Below are 19,898 nucleotides of genomic sequence, written 5' to 3'. Positions count from 1 at the left end.
CAGTAATGTTTTGATGTAGTAATTAAATGTTTGGTAGGTACCTAATCAAAATATAGATTTTATAAAAAAAAAATATATATCAAAATTGATTTATTCCTAATTATATAACCCTTCCGGTATCCAGTTCATCTTGGGTCTTCAACTGTTATGGTTTTAAAAGAAGACTACATTATATATTTTAAAACAATAGTTTTTGAACCTCTGATTTATTTTAAATCGAAACGGCGAATTGTTAAGATTAATAGATCGGGTTATACCCCCGCCTTTCGAGGATATCACAATCTTACTGCTATGATCGTACTTACACAGCTTCAATGCTTTTATAAGTAAAATTAAATCTGGAATTTTTAATAAAAAATCACACCTATGGAATTTCTCCCCCCCCCCCCCCCGCCCCACTTTAATTATAATATTGTCAAACTCATTCATTATGGTAATATTTTATATTAAGGAACAATATATTAGACTTGACGGTGTAGCATTTTACTATAGACAGTAAACCTACCTACTACCTAATAATTAAAAATGCACATTGTACCTATATGGCTATTGCTATACATACTATATTGGTAGGTCGGTAGGTATTTTAATAATTTGTTTACTTTGCCTATTTAGGTTTTCTCGTCAACAGAGTCATTTACGAGTACAATCGTAAACTTATTTAAGATCGTCAGTGAAATTGTATATTAAACACATTTTATATGTATTCAATTATTTTTGTATTATTATTTATTTGATAAATTTAAATTAAAGGTTGGTATCTAATTAAAATAATAAGTTTAAATTCGTTATTTCAACTTAAACCTACATTATACGCAGAGAGCAAATCTGTCAACCTTGGAACATACTCGTGTAGTTGGACGAAAATGGATTTAAAATTAAAAAAGTTATTATTATTAACCATGCAGATTAATGACGCTAATCAAATAACGATAAAAGCTTCGAAGAAAAAAATATTCAACATACAACTATTTTACAGTAGGTTTAATAATTATTTTGCCGGAATCATTGTATTTGAACTGTCATTGTGTGTATAAAATACAATAATATACTTTAAAAGTTTCAAGTACCTACCCATGATTAATATTTTCGAATCACAACAAAATAACAAGTAAAATTATTATTCTTTGTTTAAATCTTATTTCGTCCAAAATTCAACTTCAAATAGGTATCTCTATAAAAAAAAAAAAATCGTTCATTTAGGTATATTTATTATTATTAGATTATTTAGTTTCAATATGAACTACCTATAGTTCAAGAATACTCACCTTATATTAAATTTTCAAGCTTTAATAATTTAACCTACTGATGCATTGCAGCAGGTGAGAAAATTAATGTCGTATAGTGGTAAAAAGCTTAAAAACTTACACAATTATTGATTCAATTTATTAATTTTCTGGATGATTTACAATGGTCTACCAACCACAATCATCCAAACATACCCGAATAAGTAATAACATAAATGTGTCTTACAAATTAAAACCCATCATGCGCACGGGTAGGGCTGATTGGGCTTTAGCCCCACCTGAGATTTATTTATACGTGGGTGGGTTGGTACCTTATGAAGATATGACTAAAAGTAGGTATAGCCCTTTTAGTTTTTAAACTTTTGTGTTTACTCGAAAGACTATATACAGGAAGATTCATTTAAAATTGAACTCTCATTATTTCAAAAAGTGTAATTGTTTTTGAAAATATTTTTTACATAGTTTCAAGTCGTTTACAAAACAACTTTGTTATCAAAAAATTGTATTTTTAAATAGTTTCAAGTCGTTAACAAAACAACTTTGTTATTAAAAAATTATATTTTTAAATATTTTTATACTTCTAATTTTTTAATTTTTTAGTGACAACAAAGTTTTAATTTTATATTCCAAAGCATTTTTTTTCTAAGTATTTCGATACATAAAAATCGAATTTAGTGCGAGTAGTTTATGTGTTCTAATAGTTATAACTTATAATTATTTAAAGTTTAGATGAGTGGAGTTGAGTGGTACGGGGTTACCCCGCGAAATTTATGTCCACTACTCCGCTCATCTAAACTTTAAGTATTTACATCTCATAAACTAATAGCCCTAAAGTCGATGTTTATGAATAATTTATAATAATAAATAAATATAAATGTTAATTGACAATTTTTAATATCTATATATATAAAAATAAGTGTACATTTTGAATAAATTTTATAACTCAAGATCCACCAAACCGATTTCGGTAAAAATTTCAGAGCCGATTAAGATTAATGTGTAGATGGTTTCTGTGAAGTTTTTACGCTGTATGATAAGTGGTTCCGGAGTTATGGCCTCTTAAGTGCACACCTGGTGACATGGCCAAAAACAACAACAACGTCTATACAATTATTTGTATCTATATATATATATAACCCATATCAACCATTAAAAAACAAAAATTTCCATCGTAAATCTCAAAATTCCTGTTTGAGCACCTACCGAGGGTGATCACTTCCCTTTTTAAATTAGCCTATGACACTCACAAAGAATGTGGCTTTGTATTGGTGAAAGAATTTTCGAAATCGGTTCAGTAGTTTCGGAGTTTATCCCGAACCTACAAACAAACGCTATAATTTTATATATTAGAATAGATAAAAATTAATGTTTGAGTATAGTTAGACCTCTGGCCTCTGGGAAGAAGATAGGCTAATTTAAAAAGGGTTAAATTTGTTTTTTTTCATCGGATTTTAGTACGGTTAGGTTAGGGTTAGGATTTTGTATTAATTGATTATATTAATCACCGTAGGTGGAATTAAGTAAAAATGACAAACTTGGTATAACTTTGATACTTAAGAGTTAAATAATTATACACTAACGTACAAACAACACGGGGTTCGCGATCTACCGCCTGCCTACCTGATAATATACTGCTGCGAATCAGAATTTTTATTCCGGGCAACAGAAAAGTTAAGATAAATTTTGAACACCATACACCGAATATTAAATAACGAATTGAACAAAGTTTGAGTCATATAGAATTGGTACATTTAACGGGCAACGAAGTGCCAGCGAGATCAGCTATTAAATATTACATTTTGAACGTTTTTGAATAAATTGTTTTATTAGATTGGTTAACATCTTAAATCAATATTGATGAATTTTGTATGTGTGAAATAATAAAAACTGATTGTTTACATATTTTCCACAGTCAGCAGCAAAAGGGTCACTTAAAAGTTTGTAGTGAAAATGTCAATAATTTTTTTCTTGTGTGACCATACAAGGGGATGGGTGATTAGATTGAATTTAGCCATACCTGACTCAGAGGTCTGCGCACCCCTATGAAACCCATTATATTAATCTTATAAATTAACATAACATAACTAATATTTTAGAATAGTATAAAAAATAATAGCCAATCGGCAATAATATAATACATTAACTATACTAGGTACCTGTAATTATAATATATTTATGAAATAGTTTAATAACAATAACAAAACCATTTTAATTATTATAGGTTAGTTTATCTCCACGATTCCACCATACCCATAGGTCCCTAATCTGTGTACACGATAAGTAATTGGAAAAATGCTTCGATATTCAACTTCAGTATCTTGTTCGATGGGAAAGTAAATATTGTTGGTGCATTGGGGAGGTCAAAATTTAAAACTCCCAGTAATTTTCAAAAGCGCCGTGAAAAACAAAAGAAAAATTAAGGAAAAATTGGAATTTTTACGCAAAATTGACTTTGGTTTTTAGTGTAACTTTATAGATACATACAATTTTCCCTGGTTGCTTATATTAGCATTTTATATACACAATAAAATTTTCAAAAAATATTGATTTGTTTTGAACTATTTACAGACATTTTCAGTTTCCAATTTTTTAGTTTTTTTTTTTATGAATGTTATTAAAAATTTTTTTTGTTGGGTTAAAAAACTTGAAAATTAATATTAGGCCGTTAATATATTATTGTTACAGTGACATTTGAAAAGTATTAAAAATCAAGTCACAATTTTTTTTCATAAGCATTTAAAGTTCAAATTTTAACAAAAAGCGTAAAACTTACGGAAAATTTTTTTAAGTTAAAAATTTCTAAAAATTTTTCTTTTTAAGTCTAAGGTTTTCAAATGTAGTACAAGACTCCTTATAAGGCTATCTACCTTTATCAACAATCCTTTATCAACCATCCGCTATACAGTGACCCACTTGTAACCTACTGTACGGCATAGCAACATTCACTTACCCATCTTTTTTTAGTTTTTACCACGTTTTTGAAATGTACTCAAATTTTTAATACTACCCACCAACCCCCCCTCCTAAAAAAAAAAAATACTTACTAGATTAACTTTCCTATCAGCAAAAACATGCTGAAGTAGAAAATCGGACACCAACATTGTTTTGCTCCGCTCAGAATCTTAAAAAAAACTTAAATAAAAAAATAATTAACTAGAAGCTATACGTTATTAACTTCAAACGTTTAACCCTTTGAGGAGCATGGACGTATATATACGTTTTTTACGCGAATTCCTTTTAATTTCTTTGTATAATATGTTTCATTACTGTAAAATACATTATATTATAAAATATGCGCTGCCATCTGTGGAGTTTAATTTCAATTAATTGATTTATTTTCATTAATCAATCCTATTAAAATAAGACGTACATATACGTCTTCGCTCATCATTTTTTTTCTAATTTTTCATTCCTAAGCTGCTCTCTGAATTGCATTTACGTATTCCAAGGCTGCTCCCCAAAGGGTTAAAGAATGTACTGTTATAGTGTTATTGTACCTATATATAAATGTTAAGTAAATAATAAACATAATTTAATTTAACGTAATTTTTTTATATGTCTTATGAAATATTGGGTGGATGGGTGGGTTTAGAATAAAATCTTTGCTCCTTGTGTGAAAATAGCTCGCCACGTCACTGCCTTACAGTGACGAATACACGACTTGCCTACCTTTTTAACATATTATGCAAATTTAATTATTTATTTTTATTGTGCCTTATTTGAACGTAATGAACGTTATTTGAATAATAAAAATAGCTGAGAACGTCGCGTAACGACTAACGGTTTTGTTTTTTACTCAGTGACGTTGTAACATTGTGGAAACGTTGTAGAAACGTTGTTGTATATTTGTGACAGCGACCGATGAGAATACATGTAACAGGGACCTATGCTGTGTTCGTAATGGCTGTCGAACGAGCAGTACTGCCGCCGTCGGACACTGACGTCTGACACCGACGCCGCCGCCTAAACTGAGGAAGAGTAGCGACTAGCTCATGCGACCCTGGTATGCCTGCCCCGTAACCATATCCTAGCGAAACACTTTCCCGGTCAACGCAATTTGACCACGGACTGAATAATAGTTTTTTTGTACAATTTTATTGATAATAATATGAGCGTCCTTGGGCAGCGATCAGTTCACGATCACGATTACCTTCTCGTGAGTCGGAGGAACGAAAGTGGCTGCTATTGCGCTCGATCCTAGTGGTGAATTTCTGTCGTGGTATCGCCAAATTATAATCCATTTTGAATTTTGGTGTCTCGCCGCTGTTTTGCATAGCTGCCCGGAAAATAACCTACGATTGAACTCGACGGAGACAGCTAGAGTAGAATAACCCACGGGCAATTACTTTTTGTTTTTGGTCAATATATAAATAAGTTAACGTCAACATGAAATTAATAGTATTATAATATAGATCATAGAAAATACATAGTCACATACTCACATACCTAGTTCCTGATACTTGTAAGTATTTTTTCTGAAAAATGTATAATTTCTGTGATATTAGAAAATAATAAGGTGGTTATATAAGTATTATAATATTATATATTTAAAAATAAACAAACAATATGTTATCATATTGAGCACCGTGAATTAGCATAATTTTTAGGTGCGTAAAACGGGTAACATTCTCTAAATATTGATATAAAAATATTTGTGTCATATTCAATACATTTTAAAGTTAAGGTAAACGATTTATATTCAAAAAATTCTTATTTTTTAATTAAAAACTGATGATTAGGGGCTAGGGCAGTGAATTTGTGGGAAAATGCAAATTTTTTAGCTAATTGTGAAACGTAGTTTTCTAAGTAGGTATATAATTTAAATTATGTTACAACTAACCCATTTATGAAACTTTTACTTTGCATTTTTTGACGTTTTTAAGTCATATTTTATTTTTTAGTTTAATTTCTTATATTTTTAATCAAATTCCATCAATTAACATTTTTGAAAACATATTTTTTTACACAGGTTGTATATACGTCGAATTTATATTTTACACAAGCTGTGCACTGATTAGGTAAAGGCGAATAGAATTATTAAAAAATCAATCAACTTCAAAATTCAAATTCAAATTCAATCAACATTTTTATAATTTGTTTTATTAAAAAAAATACATTTTTATGCATTTAATATACTGATATCAATATAAATATAAAAATTAATTATAAAAAAATCATTATAAGTGCATTTTATACCATAATTTTTTGCATTTTAAGTGCATTTTTAATGTATTTTTTAGGGATTTTCACTGCGTTAAATTCACAGCCCTGCTGATGATATTCAAAAAATATTGTATTAATGTTATTGAAGCATGGGTTTTTTCAATGAATTTGTAATTTTGTACACATTAAACAGTATTAATACAAGTTAATTTTAAAAAAATTTATGAATTTTTACTAACGTTTTTATTTTTAACATTTTCAATCGATTCAACGATTTTACCAAATACTGTCCTATTATTATATTTTATGAAATGCTAAAAAAAACATCAAATTTATTGGGCCATTACCATTTTAAAATCAAAATTGTTCTAATTTTTAGATTGATTGCATAAATAAAGCAACTACACATACACAGACGTATAATGTGTAGTTACATAATAATATTTATAAAATAAATATTAAAGTCTAGAGATGGAGAGTTAAAGTAAAAAATATATCGGTGAATTTACCAGTATATGTACTGATACATTTACCAATAAAGTGGTAAAAATGGTAAAATAAATATTTTAGAAGTCAATATATATTTTCACTCATAATATTTCAATCTTTAATAAACATTTTATGAGCTTAAGAATATTTTTTTATTAATGTGGTTTTATTTGAGATTTTAATATCGTGTAGATAATTATGAATTAATAACAACGCTTTTAGATTCTGAGCGGAGCGATGAATGTATTAATTTTACAATGATGTGTTACTAAATAAAATGTGTACCTATTTATTATTAGTTATTACTTATTAGTTATTATTTACTAAATCAACGTTGTCCTAAGAACACACTTTCTTAAACTTATCAATGCTACTTTCTAGAATTAACTTATACTAACACATAATGTTTTGTGACTTTAAGTTTTGGAATAAATATACAATATTATAATAAAAGTATTTCTTTTTACGAGAATAATTTTGATTCCTTACCGCATTGAGAGGAATGCCGAGTTTTATCCAGATATCGAGCATGTCTTCAATAAAAGTATCGACCATTTCTAGAATGTGGTGTGGTGTAGTAAGTGCCAATCTTAATTTTTCTTGACCAATAATAATTGGTACAGTGGGATAGTTGATAGTTTGTACATAATGTCCTTTTTCTTGGAGTATGTAGTAGATATTTTTTAACATTAATATAAGGAGCCTACCTTGTTTTATCTTTATAATATAATGTATCTACGTGTACGTGTTTATATAATTATATGCATCATAAATATTGGCCGTAGACTTCATTAAAAAAATCTGCTTTTGACCGCCATAATAAAAACTCACACTAACAAATTAATATATATATATACACTGTACATAAATCACGACCAGTGCCAAATTGAGGAATAAAACTTGGCAGAGTTAAAATTAAAAATCGGCCCAACGCCCAATTTATGAATGATTTCCATAAAACATTATTACGAATCACACATTTTTTTTTCTATTAAACCTTAAAATGGCTGTACGAATTCTATAATACATTGTAAACAAATGTTTTGCCAACTTAACAAATTATAAAATAGTTTCACTTAAAATTTAAATAATATAATATCATAGGTAATTAATATTTTAATAGGCATGTTATCTACACCATTTGTAATTTGTATAACAATTTTAAACAACAGTTAACACATATCAATCCATCTCATATTTTCATAATTTTCCTGATTTCCTATGGAATAGGTATTAAAAAGACTCAAATATATTGTATAAATATTTATCAAATACCTATTTAATATAATATAATATCATGTATAAATTAAACAAATGTGAATATTATGATTATAATGTAATAATATATTATTAAAAATGTAAATTATAAAGTGTTTATACATTATTACTGTAAGGTTCTGAAATGTTCATGAAATATATTTTCATATAGATTATAGATAATTATTTCTCGAAACAAATTAAATAGTTTTCCATTTTTTGTCTCTTCAGAACAATTTGTAGCTTTGTAGGTACCTATATGTTATCACAGTTACAGCAGTTGTGATATATCATATATGTGAAGATATGTAGAAATTCATAAGAAGGTGTACATTTTTACAATCTTATTTGGCCTCAATTACTTGCCAAATAGTACCTACACATAATAACAGAATTAGTATTGGTGCCTGCATTCTGATGTCATCTCTGATTAGATACCATATAGTATTATTTTATTATGAAGTTTCATATAGTCCAGCGTTTCTCAACCTGGTGGTACGTAGAACGCTCGTAAGTGGTAGTTACACTAAGAAAATCTACTGTTATAAAAAACAAATGGAATGGATTCACAATATTTAGGTATTGTTTGGTTTTTTTGATATTAAATAATAATATAATAAATAACAATTGTACATATTTTATTTAATTTTTATGAATTAAATGCTTATATTATCATAATTTCGTAGTTCCTAATAAAATTAATTTAGATACATATAAAATAACGTATTGAGTTTTCATTTTTGATAAGCAAAAAAAAAAACGTTATTTGGCCAAGTGGTAGATGAAAATGGTCAAACTGTATAGGTGGTAAGTGGATATAAAAAGGTTGAGAACCGCTAATATAGTCATATTTAGATATAATATGAACATATAATAATAATAATAATTAGCTATTAAGTAACTTTAAAAAAACGTCTGACGTTATTACTCTATACCATTACATTATTATTTATTCTGATATCTCAGGATTATGTATATAGGTACTAATGTATATTTGTTCATATTTTTACCATAAGTTTACCTACTATTGATTTATTCTATAACATGGGTCGACAAGTAAAATTGCCATTGTAATTTCTATTAGTGTCTGGAAGATTAAAATAATGAATCAATGAGGTCCAGAGAAAAAAAATCTTTCTCAAATCTTTTTTATATTTTTAACAATATACTTCAACAATATGAAGACAAAAAAAATGTAAGGTATGTTGTCGGTCCAGTTTACTGGCTTCTACGATACGGATTCGGACCACGGTCCACCAGTTTCCAACTGTTGTTCTATAAAATACTCCTCAGTGACATCATATCCCTTAGGTATATTATTAAACTATTATCACAGAATCACACAGATCATTAAAGTTTAGGCTTTATCGGTTTATGTTAAAGTTTTAGCTAAACCCTTAATATTGAGTTTAATTCATTAAATAAACCAAAAATTTGTAAGCAGACAGTTGTAAATAAAAACAGGTTATATCAAAAGAAAAAAGGTGGATAAGTGGATGTCGCTCTGCTGTACAGTAGGTTACAAGTGGGTCACTGTAATGGATGGTGTTAAATTTGAATTCAATGATATAATATCATTGTAAAGAAAAACGATTCTGAGCGAAAACGGTCAGTCAGCCTATGATTTTACCAAGTACATTGTATATTTGATGATATTATTGTGAATAAAGTAATTTATATATAACCTATTTACGTGGAGCCTTGTTTTAAATTTTCAATCCTTAGCCATAAAAGTTAAAAATTTATAAATTTTTAACCACAAAATAATTAATAAATTATAAATTTGATAAATGTTGTCAAAATTTGAACTTTAAATGCTTATAAAAAAAAATTGTGCCTATGTATTTTTAATATTTTTCAACTGCTATTAGGACGATATATCAGGAGCCTTATATTAAATTTTCACGCTTTTTTACCCAACAAATGAAAATTTATTGATTTTTATAGAAAAAAAAACTAAAAAAATTGAAAACTGACAATGTCCGTAAACAGCTCAAAAAGAGTCAAAATATTTTCAACATTTTATGGTGTATAGAAAATGCTAATATAAACATTCAGTGAAATTTTCAAGTATCTACAGTCATTCGTTTTTTAATTACAATAAAATAAGAAAATTGTTACATGAGAAATCGAGTAAATATCAAATGTTGTAAAAATCTAAATTTCAGACGCCCATAAAAATTTAATTTAAGTTTCTTCTAGACATTTTTATTTTGATAAAGGTAGACAAACTTATGAGTAATCTTATATTACATTTTCAAATCTTAGATTTAAAAAGAAAAATTTTTATGAATTCTCATCAAAATAATTTGCTAATTTTCGTGATTTTTCAGTATTTTGTCAAAATTTGAACTTTAAATGCTTATAATTAAAAACTGTGACTAAGGATTTTTAATTTTTTTCATCTGCCTTTGAAACAATAACCTAGGAGCCTTCTATTAAATTTTCAAGCTTTTTTACTCAACAGATAAAATTTTATTGATATTTATAGAAAAAAAAACTAAAAAAATTGAAAACTGACAATGGCCTTACGGCTCAAAAAGAGTAAAAATATTTTGTAAATTTTATGGTGTATAGAAAATGCTAGTATAAACATTCAGTCAAAATTGCATGTACCTACGTTCATTTTTTTTAGAGTTGTACCAAAAACCAAAATCGATTTTCTCAAAAACAGATTTTGCGTAAAAATTTCCGTTTTTCCTTAATTTTTATTTTGTTTTTCACGTCCCTTTTGAAAACTACTGGGAACTTACTTTTGACCCCCCAAAGTACCAACTAGATTCACTTTCCTATCAGAAAAGTTACTGTTGAAGAAAATCCAAGCACTTTTACTGTCCTAAAAGGTGATGACAGACACAAAAATAAAAAAAAAACACACATCATTGTAGAATCAATACATTCATCGCTTCGCTCAGAATCTAAAACTGTTTGTATAACTACCATAAAAGAAAATTATAATATCATTTCGGCCTAGAATAAACAACAAATTACATTATCACTGGCCGCGGAATTTAATAATATTTAAAATTTTAATTTTTGTTTAACATTATATTATTCATGAATTAAATAATTGATTAATTTTAAATGGATAATGTTTAATGAAGCATAATTAATATATACATAAAATTAAAACTAAAAGCTAGGTTTTCTGAATATTGTATCCAAGTATATATATTCTCTTCTAAGTATCTACCTAAATACTTCTTTGAAACAGATACAAATACAATTTCACAGCTGAATATAATTTAATACCATAAATTTCAAATCATATTATGTACTTAGTATACATAGTAGACAGTGGTATTTAGATAATGAGTCTTAACATAGTAGGACAAAAAGTAATAACATTAAACAATATACTTATGTATATTGTAATAGATTCATGTGTTTAGGTAGATACAGGTAAGTATAATATAAGATTGTTAATTTATTATTCATTATTATTCTCTTAGACTCTACAGTCTACAGGGCAAATTATTAAATTTAAATAAACAATCTTACATATTATAATGATTTATTATTTGAATTAACAATGTAAATAAACCATTATACGTTATTTTTTATGTTAGATGTTCATAAAATTGAAATTTTTATCTTGTATAGATATTGCTGAAGTTATACTGCGAAATTCAAAACAAATTACTACCTATCACACCAATATAATGCATATTTAATGTACAATGATTTCTTTCCGGTTTTAATTCATACAATGAATCATTACATGTAATTAGTCCTTGAAAACTAATGACTGCAATGTTGTATCTAAGCAGATTTATTTTGTTTTAAGTACATATTATGTCATATAACGTATATTTATCTGGTATAAATATAATCAGAAATTATTTTTAAACTTAATTGAGTTTTATATTCAACCAAAGTACCGTGTATTATTTGTAATATATTAAGATATTGATTGTGTAAATTGCGATATTGTAAGTCTCTCGCATTCAACAACAAACAATGTTTATATTTCTAACATAATAACTAATTACATTATACTATTAATATACCTTTATACAAATATAAAAATTTATAATATGTTAAATAATTTATATTTTATATTGATGACAGGGTTGGGCAGTATCAAAGATACAATTGTATAACTGTAATATAATATAATTTCATAAAATTTAAAATAATAAGTACCTAGTACTCAATTATTTTAATTTATAATATTGACCAATTGTGCTAGTATGTATTACAAATTACAATTGGGCAAATGTATATTAAAATATAAAAATCTATTGGAAAAAATTATTTTTGACATAATGATAAGGTTTTTACTCTAGTTTTTAAATGTAGCCGCACGAAGAAGACATACATCTTATTATATACCCACAAATATTTTTAACAGTACATTACTGGGTATGGCCCTAATAATGTTTTAGTTATAAAAAATTCAAATATCTAATCTATTTTTTGCTATTTATTTGTTCAGACGTAGTTGTCAAAAAATCAAGCTAACTCAATTCATTTTTATGGATATTATCGACTTATCGTCTAGTTATTTTTTCAAGATACCAAAAAATGATTAATTTTATATTGAGTTTTTGAGAGTAAAACATTATTGAGTGTAATGGTAGGTTCAAAGGGATTTCATTGTAGTTTGAGATAACGAAAAAGTCGAGATAGATACGTTAGACAGAATAAGGATCTACTGTATCATAGTGAAATACTTGTACTTGCATTTGATTAAAAATAAATAAATACTGAGTAACAAAATATAACTTAGTGTTTACTCATATGATATATTTTTTAAATATATTTAACTATTAAAGGATACATTTACAACAATATTTTCATAATACAAACAGAACATATTATAATTTTAGATAGTGACTATATTTTAATTACTTTAAGGGAAGAACAGAATAATGCTGTAAAATTATATATTTAAAAACAATAAATAATAATAATATAACTATTGTAACAATAACAAATCATAGAAGAAAAAAATCAAGGTGATCAGTCATAAAAAAAAAATATGGAGTGTAAAGTTTTGTTGTTAAGTATCATAATTTAGCACATTAATGTATTGAACAATAAATTGTATCTTTTATAGTGAACTATCAGAAATATTTCAATAAGTAATAAATTTTTGAAGTTTCAAAACTATTGTTAGTTAAGTGGACAATCCCCTGACCTCGTGTGTAAATAGCAACAAATATTGAGAAAAGTAAGAATGTTTACCCATTACCAAAATAAAAGTTTAAAATTTAGTTATTTAAAACGTAACCAAGAATACTGATTTTAAGCTGAGGCATTAACCAACTGGTAACAATTAGGAGCCAGACATGACTCAATAGTAATTCTACAGTTGTTTTGTATATGGTTGCTGATTCGGGCACACAGAGGTTTTTTCTTGCACATACTGCAACGAGTCTGTAAAATCAACAAACAATAAACCATTTTTGAATAAATATACAATATTATAATAAAATATTTTCTTTTTACAAGAATAATTTTGATTCCTTACTGCATTGAGAGGAATGCCGAGTTTTATCCAGACATCGAGCATGTCTTCAACAAGAGTATCGACCATTTCTGGAGTGTGGTGTGGTGTAGGTGCCAATCTTAATTTTTCTTGACCGATTGGTACAGTGGGATAGTTGATGGCTTGTACATAATGTCCTTTTTCTTGAAGTAGTAGGTCAGATATTTTTGAACATAAATTCGGATTTCCAATCTAAACAAAAATGTTTCATGTATAAATTAAATATTAAATTTATCATTAATTTTTATTCAATCTAAGGCAGACCTTAATGGGTATGATGTGAGATGGTGTTGACTCAACGGGTAACCCTGCAGCATACAATTTTTGACGGAGGTACTCAACATTTTCCTGATGTTTTTTTCTGAGTGATCTTCCTTCTGCTGAAGCTAACACACTGACAGCTGCCCGAGCACCGGCTAAAACCATGGGTGGTAACGATGTGGTGAAAATAAAACCAGCAGCATAACTACGAATCATATCAATTAAATTGCTTGAAGCCGCAACATACCCTCCCACATTGCCGTAAGCTTTACCTAAGATAAAAATATAAAATAATAAGTTATAGACTGTACATATTTTCTCTACTGGCATATTTATATATTAACCCAATGTGCCAGATATAATATCCATTTGATTCATTAGGCCACGTAGTTCACCAACACCAGCACCATGATCTCCATACAAACCTACAGCATGAACTTCGTCTACAAAAGTCAACGCTCCATACTTATGAGATATCTAGAAACAGTCAAACAAGTTTACAACATTGTTACAAATTAATTTACCATTAAAAATATTTATTTTACCTCACAAAGCTCTTCAAGTGGACATATTGCACCAGTCATAGAGTGAACTGTTTCAAATGCAACTATCTTTGGTACAGCCTTATCAACAGACATTAATAGTTCTTCCAAATGTTTTGGGTCATTATGACGAAATATATGCTTGGGAGCTCCACAGTTACGAATACCTTGTATCATTGAAGCATGATTACCGGAATCCGAAAATATATGTAGGCCTTACATATTCAATAAATATGAATTATTAATCAATAATGAAATTTAATAGATACTTATGAATATCCATTATCCATACCTGGTATCATTTTACCCAATGTGAATAATGTAGAGTCATTTGCAACAAAACATGATGTAAACAATAAAGCAGCTTCTTTTTCATGGAGTACAGCTAAATCTTTTTCCAAATTCTCATGAAACATTGAATTACCTGATATATTACGTGTTCCGCCAGCACCTGACCCATATTTATCTAAAGTTCGTCTAATAAATTAAATAACATTCTGTTTAGATTGATGACTACAATTAAATAGGTATAATATTATTAAGAATTAAATAAGTAATAAACACATCTTACTGAACTGCACTTTTCACTTCTGGATGACAAGACATACCAAGATAATCATTCGAACACCATACTGTAACGGGCTTTTCATTTCCTGTATATTCAACTGCATATGGAAAATCCATTGCTAACCTATTCACTTTTCTGAAAATCCTATAAGAATGGTCTGCCTTTTTGCGCATGATTTGTTCATGGAAAAACTTTTCATAGTTGTAGATATTTCCTTAAAACAAAATTAAAACAAAAATTATCCATTTCTTAAAAGTCGATAAACTGGGGAAATAATAATGTCACCATTTAATAGTAATCAATCAATTTAAAATATCTCTAAGTACCATAACATTTTGTTATTAAAATTGAATTGTAGTTTTGTCAGTTCATAATCAATATTTAAACGTGATATCAAATTCGTATAAATTACTTAGTCATTGTTTAAATCATATAAAAACAAAATACATTATAAAAATCTATTCAATGTTCATTGATTGTTTTTAAATGTTTTTTTTTTTATTTTGTACTAAGATAAAATATTAAAAATATAAATAGTAATTTGGTACCTGTATTAGTTTTGGGTTCAATGACATCTTCTTGAATTTCTTTGCTGACTTCTTTAACTGCTTTTGCAGTACTTTCGTCCTCTAGAAATGGGCACTTTTTCTTTATATCAGTTTGTTTATTTATAACACTTGCAGATGGTCCAACATTTATGAATCTAGACATAACTGGACACGAGTGACCATATGTTTTAAGTAAGCCCGAAACATAGTTCTTGACATAAGTAGTAGGCAATTTAGACATAAATGGGCATGCCATGGCTCTGAACTAAAAAAAATACATATATATACTAATTAGTATCAAACTATTAGATAATGGCTTGAATATTAATTATAAATTTAAATTATTTATATTTAGGTATAATAAATTCAAAATAATATTACTTTTAAACTGTACTCATAAAAATAAACAGATATTCAGTTATTTTTGGCAACACATATTTTTATTTGATTAAAATAAATACAATCGAATTTGCTTTTGATGATCTTGAAGGAATCTAGAGAATCATATTGAAATATCCAAATTTAGTAATACTCGAATTTAAATATAAAATGTATATACCTAAGTACAAAGTACCAACCTATTTTTAAATATTTTAAATACATATTTAACGAAGCATAACATAAGTAGGTGATACTATGTGAACCTTATTATATAATTTCACAAAAAAAAATTAGTTATACTATAATTAAAAATTATACAAGAGATAGAAAACAAACCAAATGTATTGCCGTAAATTGTTATACCCGGAATATTGTTATACTTGGCACCATTCTAAATGAATTTTACTGTGCATTTTATAACTCATATAGGTATAGGTGCTTTAAGAGGTAAATAAATCAAACTTTTACAATACAATATTTAAATATGATACACATAAAAGAAAATTTAGATCAAGATTGAATTATAGTAACTAACTATTTATATAACGAGGAGAAACAAATAGAAAGTAAGCCCATTACCCAATACATTTATTACGTATATTTAATTATGCTCAATGGGTCATAAAGGTACATGATGATTGATGACTCTAAACAAGAAATTACCTACCTACAATTGTTCGACCTTAACAAAATGCATAAATTATATTATAACTAGGTACAATTATATATTATTAGCATCATAAATCATAAACTTTCTAATAGTAAACCTGTTCTGAAAAAAAAATACCTCAAGGATCAACAAATACTTTGATAATTATTAAAATAAATGTTAATTACGGATCACAAAATGTTCACTAAGAATAAGTAGGTAGGGTAAATTATATTAACATAAGTATTGGGCAAGAATACCAAATAAATGAATTGTTGAATGCATCATTCAATGTCATACTTTGAATTATATTATAATTAGTTAACCTTCAATCTAAGTGTAATAATATAGCATATTAATTTATTAGCATAGTAATTAAGAATTTTTGAATAAATTTCAAATATTTTTGTAATAATTATTTGATTGATTTATTCTATTTACTGGGTTACAATGCACAATAACCTCTAACTAGAACAAATAGTATAGAATTGTATCGGTCTTGGCCAGTGACAATACAATTTCAAAAACAACAATCTTAACGAGCACAAGGTTAACCGGGTCACCTTTCACCCCAACCATATTATAGTAAAATAATAATCGCAAGGCAATTGAAGTCATTTTTTTTAAGCACTTAAGAAAAAGAAAAAGTTCAACAACACAGAATGTTATTGTGTTTTTGTGTATGCCCACTGCGGCAACGATTAAATCTGAAATTTATATCAACTCAAAACATATTTTTATATTTATTTTTTTTTTTTGTAGGTACCTATGTACCTACCTACCAAAGATTAGAGTCAACAAGTAGTAATGATCGGCTAAGATGCAATGGCAAAGAGTTGCACCTATATAAACAGTTTTGTAACGTTAATAGATACCGTGCGAGTACGGTCGACAGTCGCCACCAACCATTTCGTATCAGCAGAGCGCGGCCAGACACTTGAAGCCGATACACTCACCTTTTAGACGAAAACGTCCAGTTGCTGTTGCTTTACTCTTGGCGGATATCCGGACCTAGTGGCTGACGAGTAGTCTGGGGACTGTTCCTAGTGAGGTTGAAAGTGAGAGTCGGACAAACGGCAAACACCTCTGACGTCAGAGTGCGAAGAATTTCTCTCGCGTCAAACGTACGCCAGCGATTCGCCTGTCCGCCCGTCCGGTGTGAACGGGATAAGGTAATGAAAGTGCACACTGGTCGCGATCAAAGACGACTGACGGTGATAAAGCGTAAGCGTTAACACTTAACAGTTGTTATCACGGTCGACGGGTGGCGACGGCGGGGGACAAGCCACGCGATCGTCGGCCCCTCTACTACAACTGAGTACAGACATTATTGTTATCAACGACGGCGGCGGCGGCGGCCTCCACAGATAGACGTCACTAATCACTATCGTCGTCATCGGTTTTCGCTCGCGTAGAATGTAGATATTTAATTAATTATTAATTTCTGCATAATAATTTATTCAATAACATATTATTAACTTAGAGTAGGTACCTATACATTATAGTATCTATACGGCTATATCAACTGAGCCAAGCCCGTCTGACATAATTTAAATATTTGGAAACAATGAATTATAGATTCTTATAAATTTTAATAAAAACATCTATAATATATCAATATGAGTGTTCGACAGTCGTTGAACATCATGTAGGCAAGAACCCTATTATATTATTATACTATTATGTATACCATTGTACCTATATAAGCGTAGATATTTATGATTTGTTTTTCAGTTTTGGTAAACTCCATTTTTATTTGAATTTACTTTTGAATTTTATTATTTTGTAGAGAAACATATTGGATAATATAATATGCATAATACTTTATAACATTTATTAATAGTATATTATACTATTAGGTACCTATCTATCGTATTATATTACAGTCTACTGTCTAGTCTACAAAGTAGATATACCTACTGGCGCGATTATAGGTAAACCTATAAACTGAAAACGACAAATATTCAAGAAACGGTTTGTCCATAGGCCATACACTCATACGAGTATACAACATTAAAAAACTATGTATAGTATATACTATTTTCTGATTGGCAATGTAAAGAGTGTAAAGTAACTCAACATTAATTTCGAGATTACGAGCTCGTACAGTTCCTTGTCAATCTTGTCATCATATAATAATAAATATGTATCATTCATATTATTGATACAATTAATATTATACAATTTAAGTAGAAGTACTACGGTCTACGTACAACAGTTGGTTAAACCAACAGAAAGTATTGTAATGTACCTAGTATTAATTACGTCTATATATTTTATATAGGTAGGCAAAGCCGTTAAGGTATTAACAAATTTATATATTATATTAAAATTAGTCTCTCTATGCTTTTATGAAATAAGTAATAACTATATAATAACTAATATTCATAATATAATACTGTAAATTATAAGTTAATAGTTACCTAATAACTGTGAGGAGGCGGGCTCGGCACTGGGGCACTAGCAAGTCATGCGTTGCTTTAGGGCGGCATACAATTTTAAAGTAATTGGAGGACGGAGGTAGCAAAATTAAATAAATATCGGTAAAGAAGAGTAACATTAAAATTTTCGATTTAGGACGAAAAATATCTAACGACTGGTTTGTATGGAGGGCGACATAATAATAAATTTATCCAGTGTCCACATATAGGTACTTTATACTCATGTAGTCGTGTTCGTTTATTTAAGAAGGTATAAGTCCTACGTACCTACCTACATAACTGTTTGTTTCCTCTATCTGTGAAATATATTATATTTTATATCTTTTCATAAAGACATATAATATTTTAAATTACTTATCGCAATTAACCAACATTTGCACTCCTGCGCGAATGCATAATTACTTTATTCATTTATTCGTAAATAAATTAAAAATAACTAGGTATAGGTAATCAATCTAATCATATATGTGCACACTATTGAAACTGGTTAACAAAAATTTGCTTTATACCTACGTGTGTAAGACGGAGACAATACATTTTATGCGGATGCGACGTCCTCTTAAAAAGTTATGAATTTTATTACAAACCAGTGATATTGGTGATACACTGATACAATGATACTAAAATGATTTATTGGTTAATATATTTCCCAATTCCAATCACGCAGACAATTATAATATACTTGCCTATTATTATATTACTATATAAGTAATTACAGTTCAAAAATAAATAAAATAATAGTTTAATTAATAAATAAATTAGTGTGAATGGTTATGATTGACAATATAATCATTAAATTTTTTTTTCTTATTCAAAGATAATAATGGCTACATTATATAATACAGACAATACAGTATA

At 28.0% G+C, this 19,898-nt stretch overlaps 1 protein-coding gene across 2 annotated transcripts; it reads right to left on the bottom strand.

Moving 5' to 3' along the window:
• Nucleotides 1–12,976: 12,976 nt before the first annotated feature.
• LOC132936026 (5-aminolevulinate synthase, erythroid-specific, mitochondrial) lies at nucleotides 12,977–17,821 on the bottom strand. Of its 2 annotated transcripts, none has more exons than XM_061002687.1 (9): nucleotides 17,556–17,821; nucleotides 15,570–15,834; nucleotides 15,025–15,235; nucleotides 14,746–14,930; nucleotides 14,457–14,668; nucleotides 14,256–14,388; nucleotides 13,915–14,183; nucleotides 13,633–13,842; nucleotides 12,977–13,538 (listed from the first exon to the last, which is right to left on the bottom strand). In XM_061002687.1, exons 2-9 carry the CDS (start codon nucleotides 15,823–15,825, stop codon nucleotides 13,407–13,409), a joined length of 1,608 nt encoding a protein of 535 aa, XP_060858670.1. In that variant the 5' UTR covers nucleotides 15,826–15,834; nucleotides 17,556–17,821; the 3' UTR covers nucleotides 12,977–13,406. The 2 variants fall into 2 exon arrangements, with proteins under 2 accessions (XP_060858670.1, XP_060858672.1); XM_061002689.1 differs by lacking the exon at nucleotides 17,556–17,821 and adding an exon at nucleotides 15,951–16,040.
• Nucleotides 17,822–19,898: the final 2,077 nt, after the last annotated feature.

This window comes from Metopolophium dirhodum, chromosome 1, assembly GCF_019925205.1.
Source record: "Metopolophium dirhodum isolate CAU chromosome 1, ASM1992520v1, whole genome shotgun sequence".
NCBI lineage: Eukaryota > Metazoa > Arthropoda > Insecta > Hemiptera > Aphididae > Metopolophium > Metopolophium dirhodum.
The sequence above is the reverse complement of the archived record's forward strand: the minus strand, read 5'-3'. Positions and strand labels throughout refer to the sequence as shown.

Excerpts from the sequence above, each read along its gene's own strand:
- LOC132936026 (XM_061002687.1), bottom strand. The coding sequence starts at position 15,825 with ATGGCATGCCCATTTATGTCTAAATTGCCTACTACTTATGTCAAGAAC. Across the intron at positions 13,843-13,914 it reads CTCACATCATACCCATTAAG|ATTGGAAATCCGAATTTATG; the intron begins GTCTGCCTTAGA and ends ATTTTTGTTTAG. Across the intron at positions 13,539-13,632 it reads TCGGCATTCCTCTCAATGCA|ACTCGTTGCAGTATGTGCAA; the intron begins GTAAGGAATCAA and ends TTGATTTTACAG.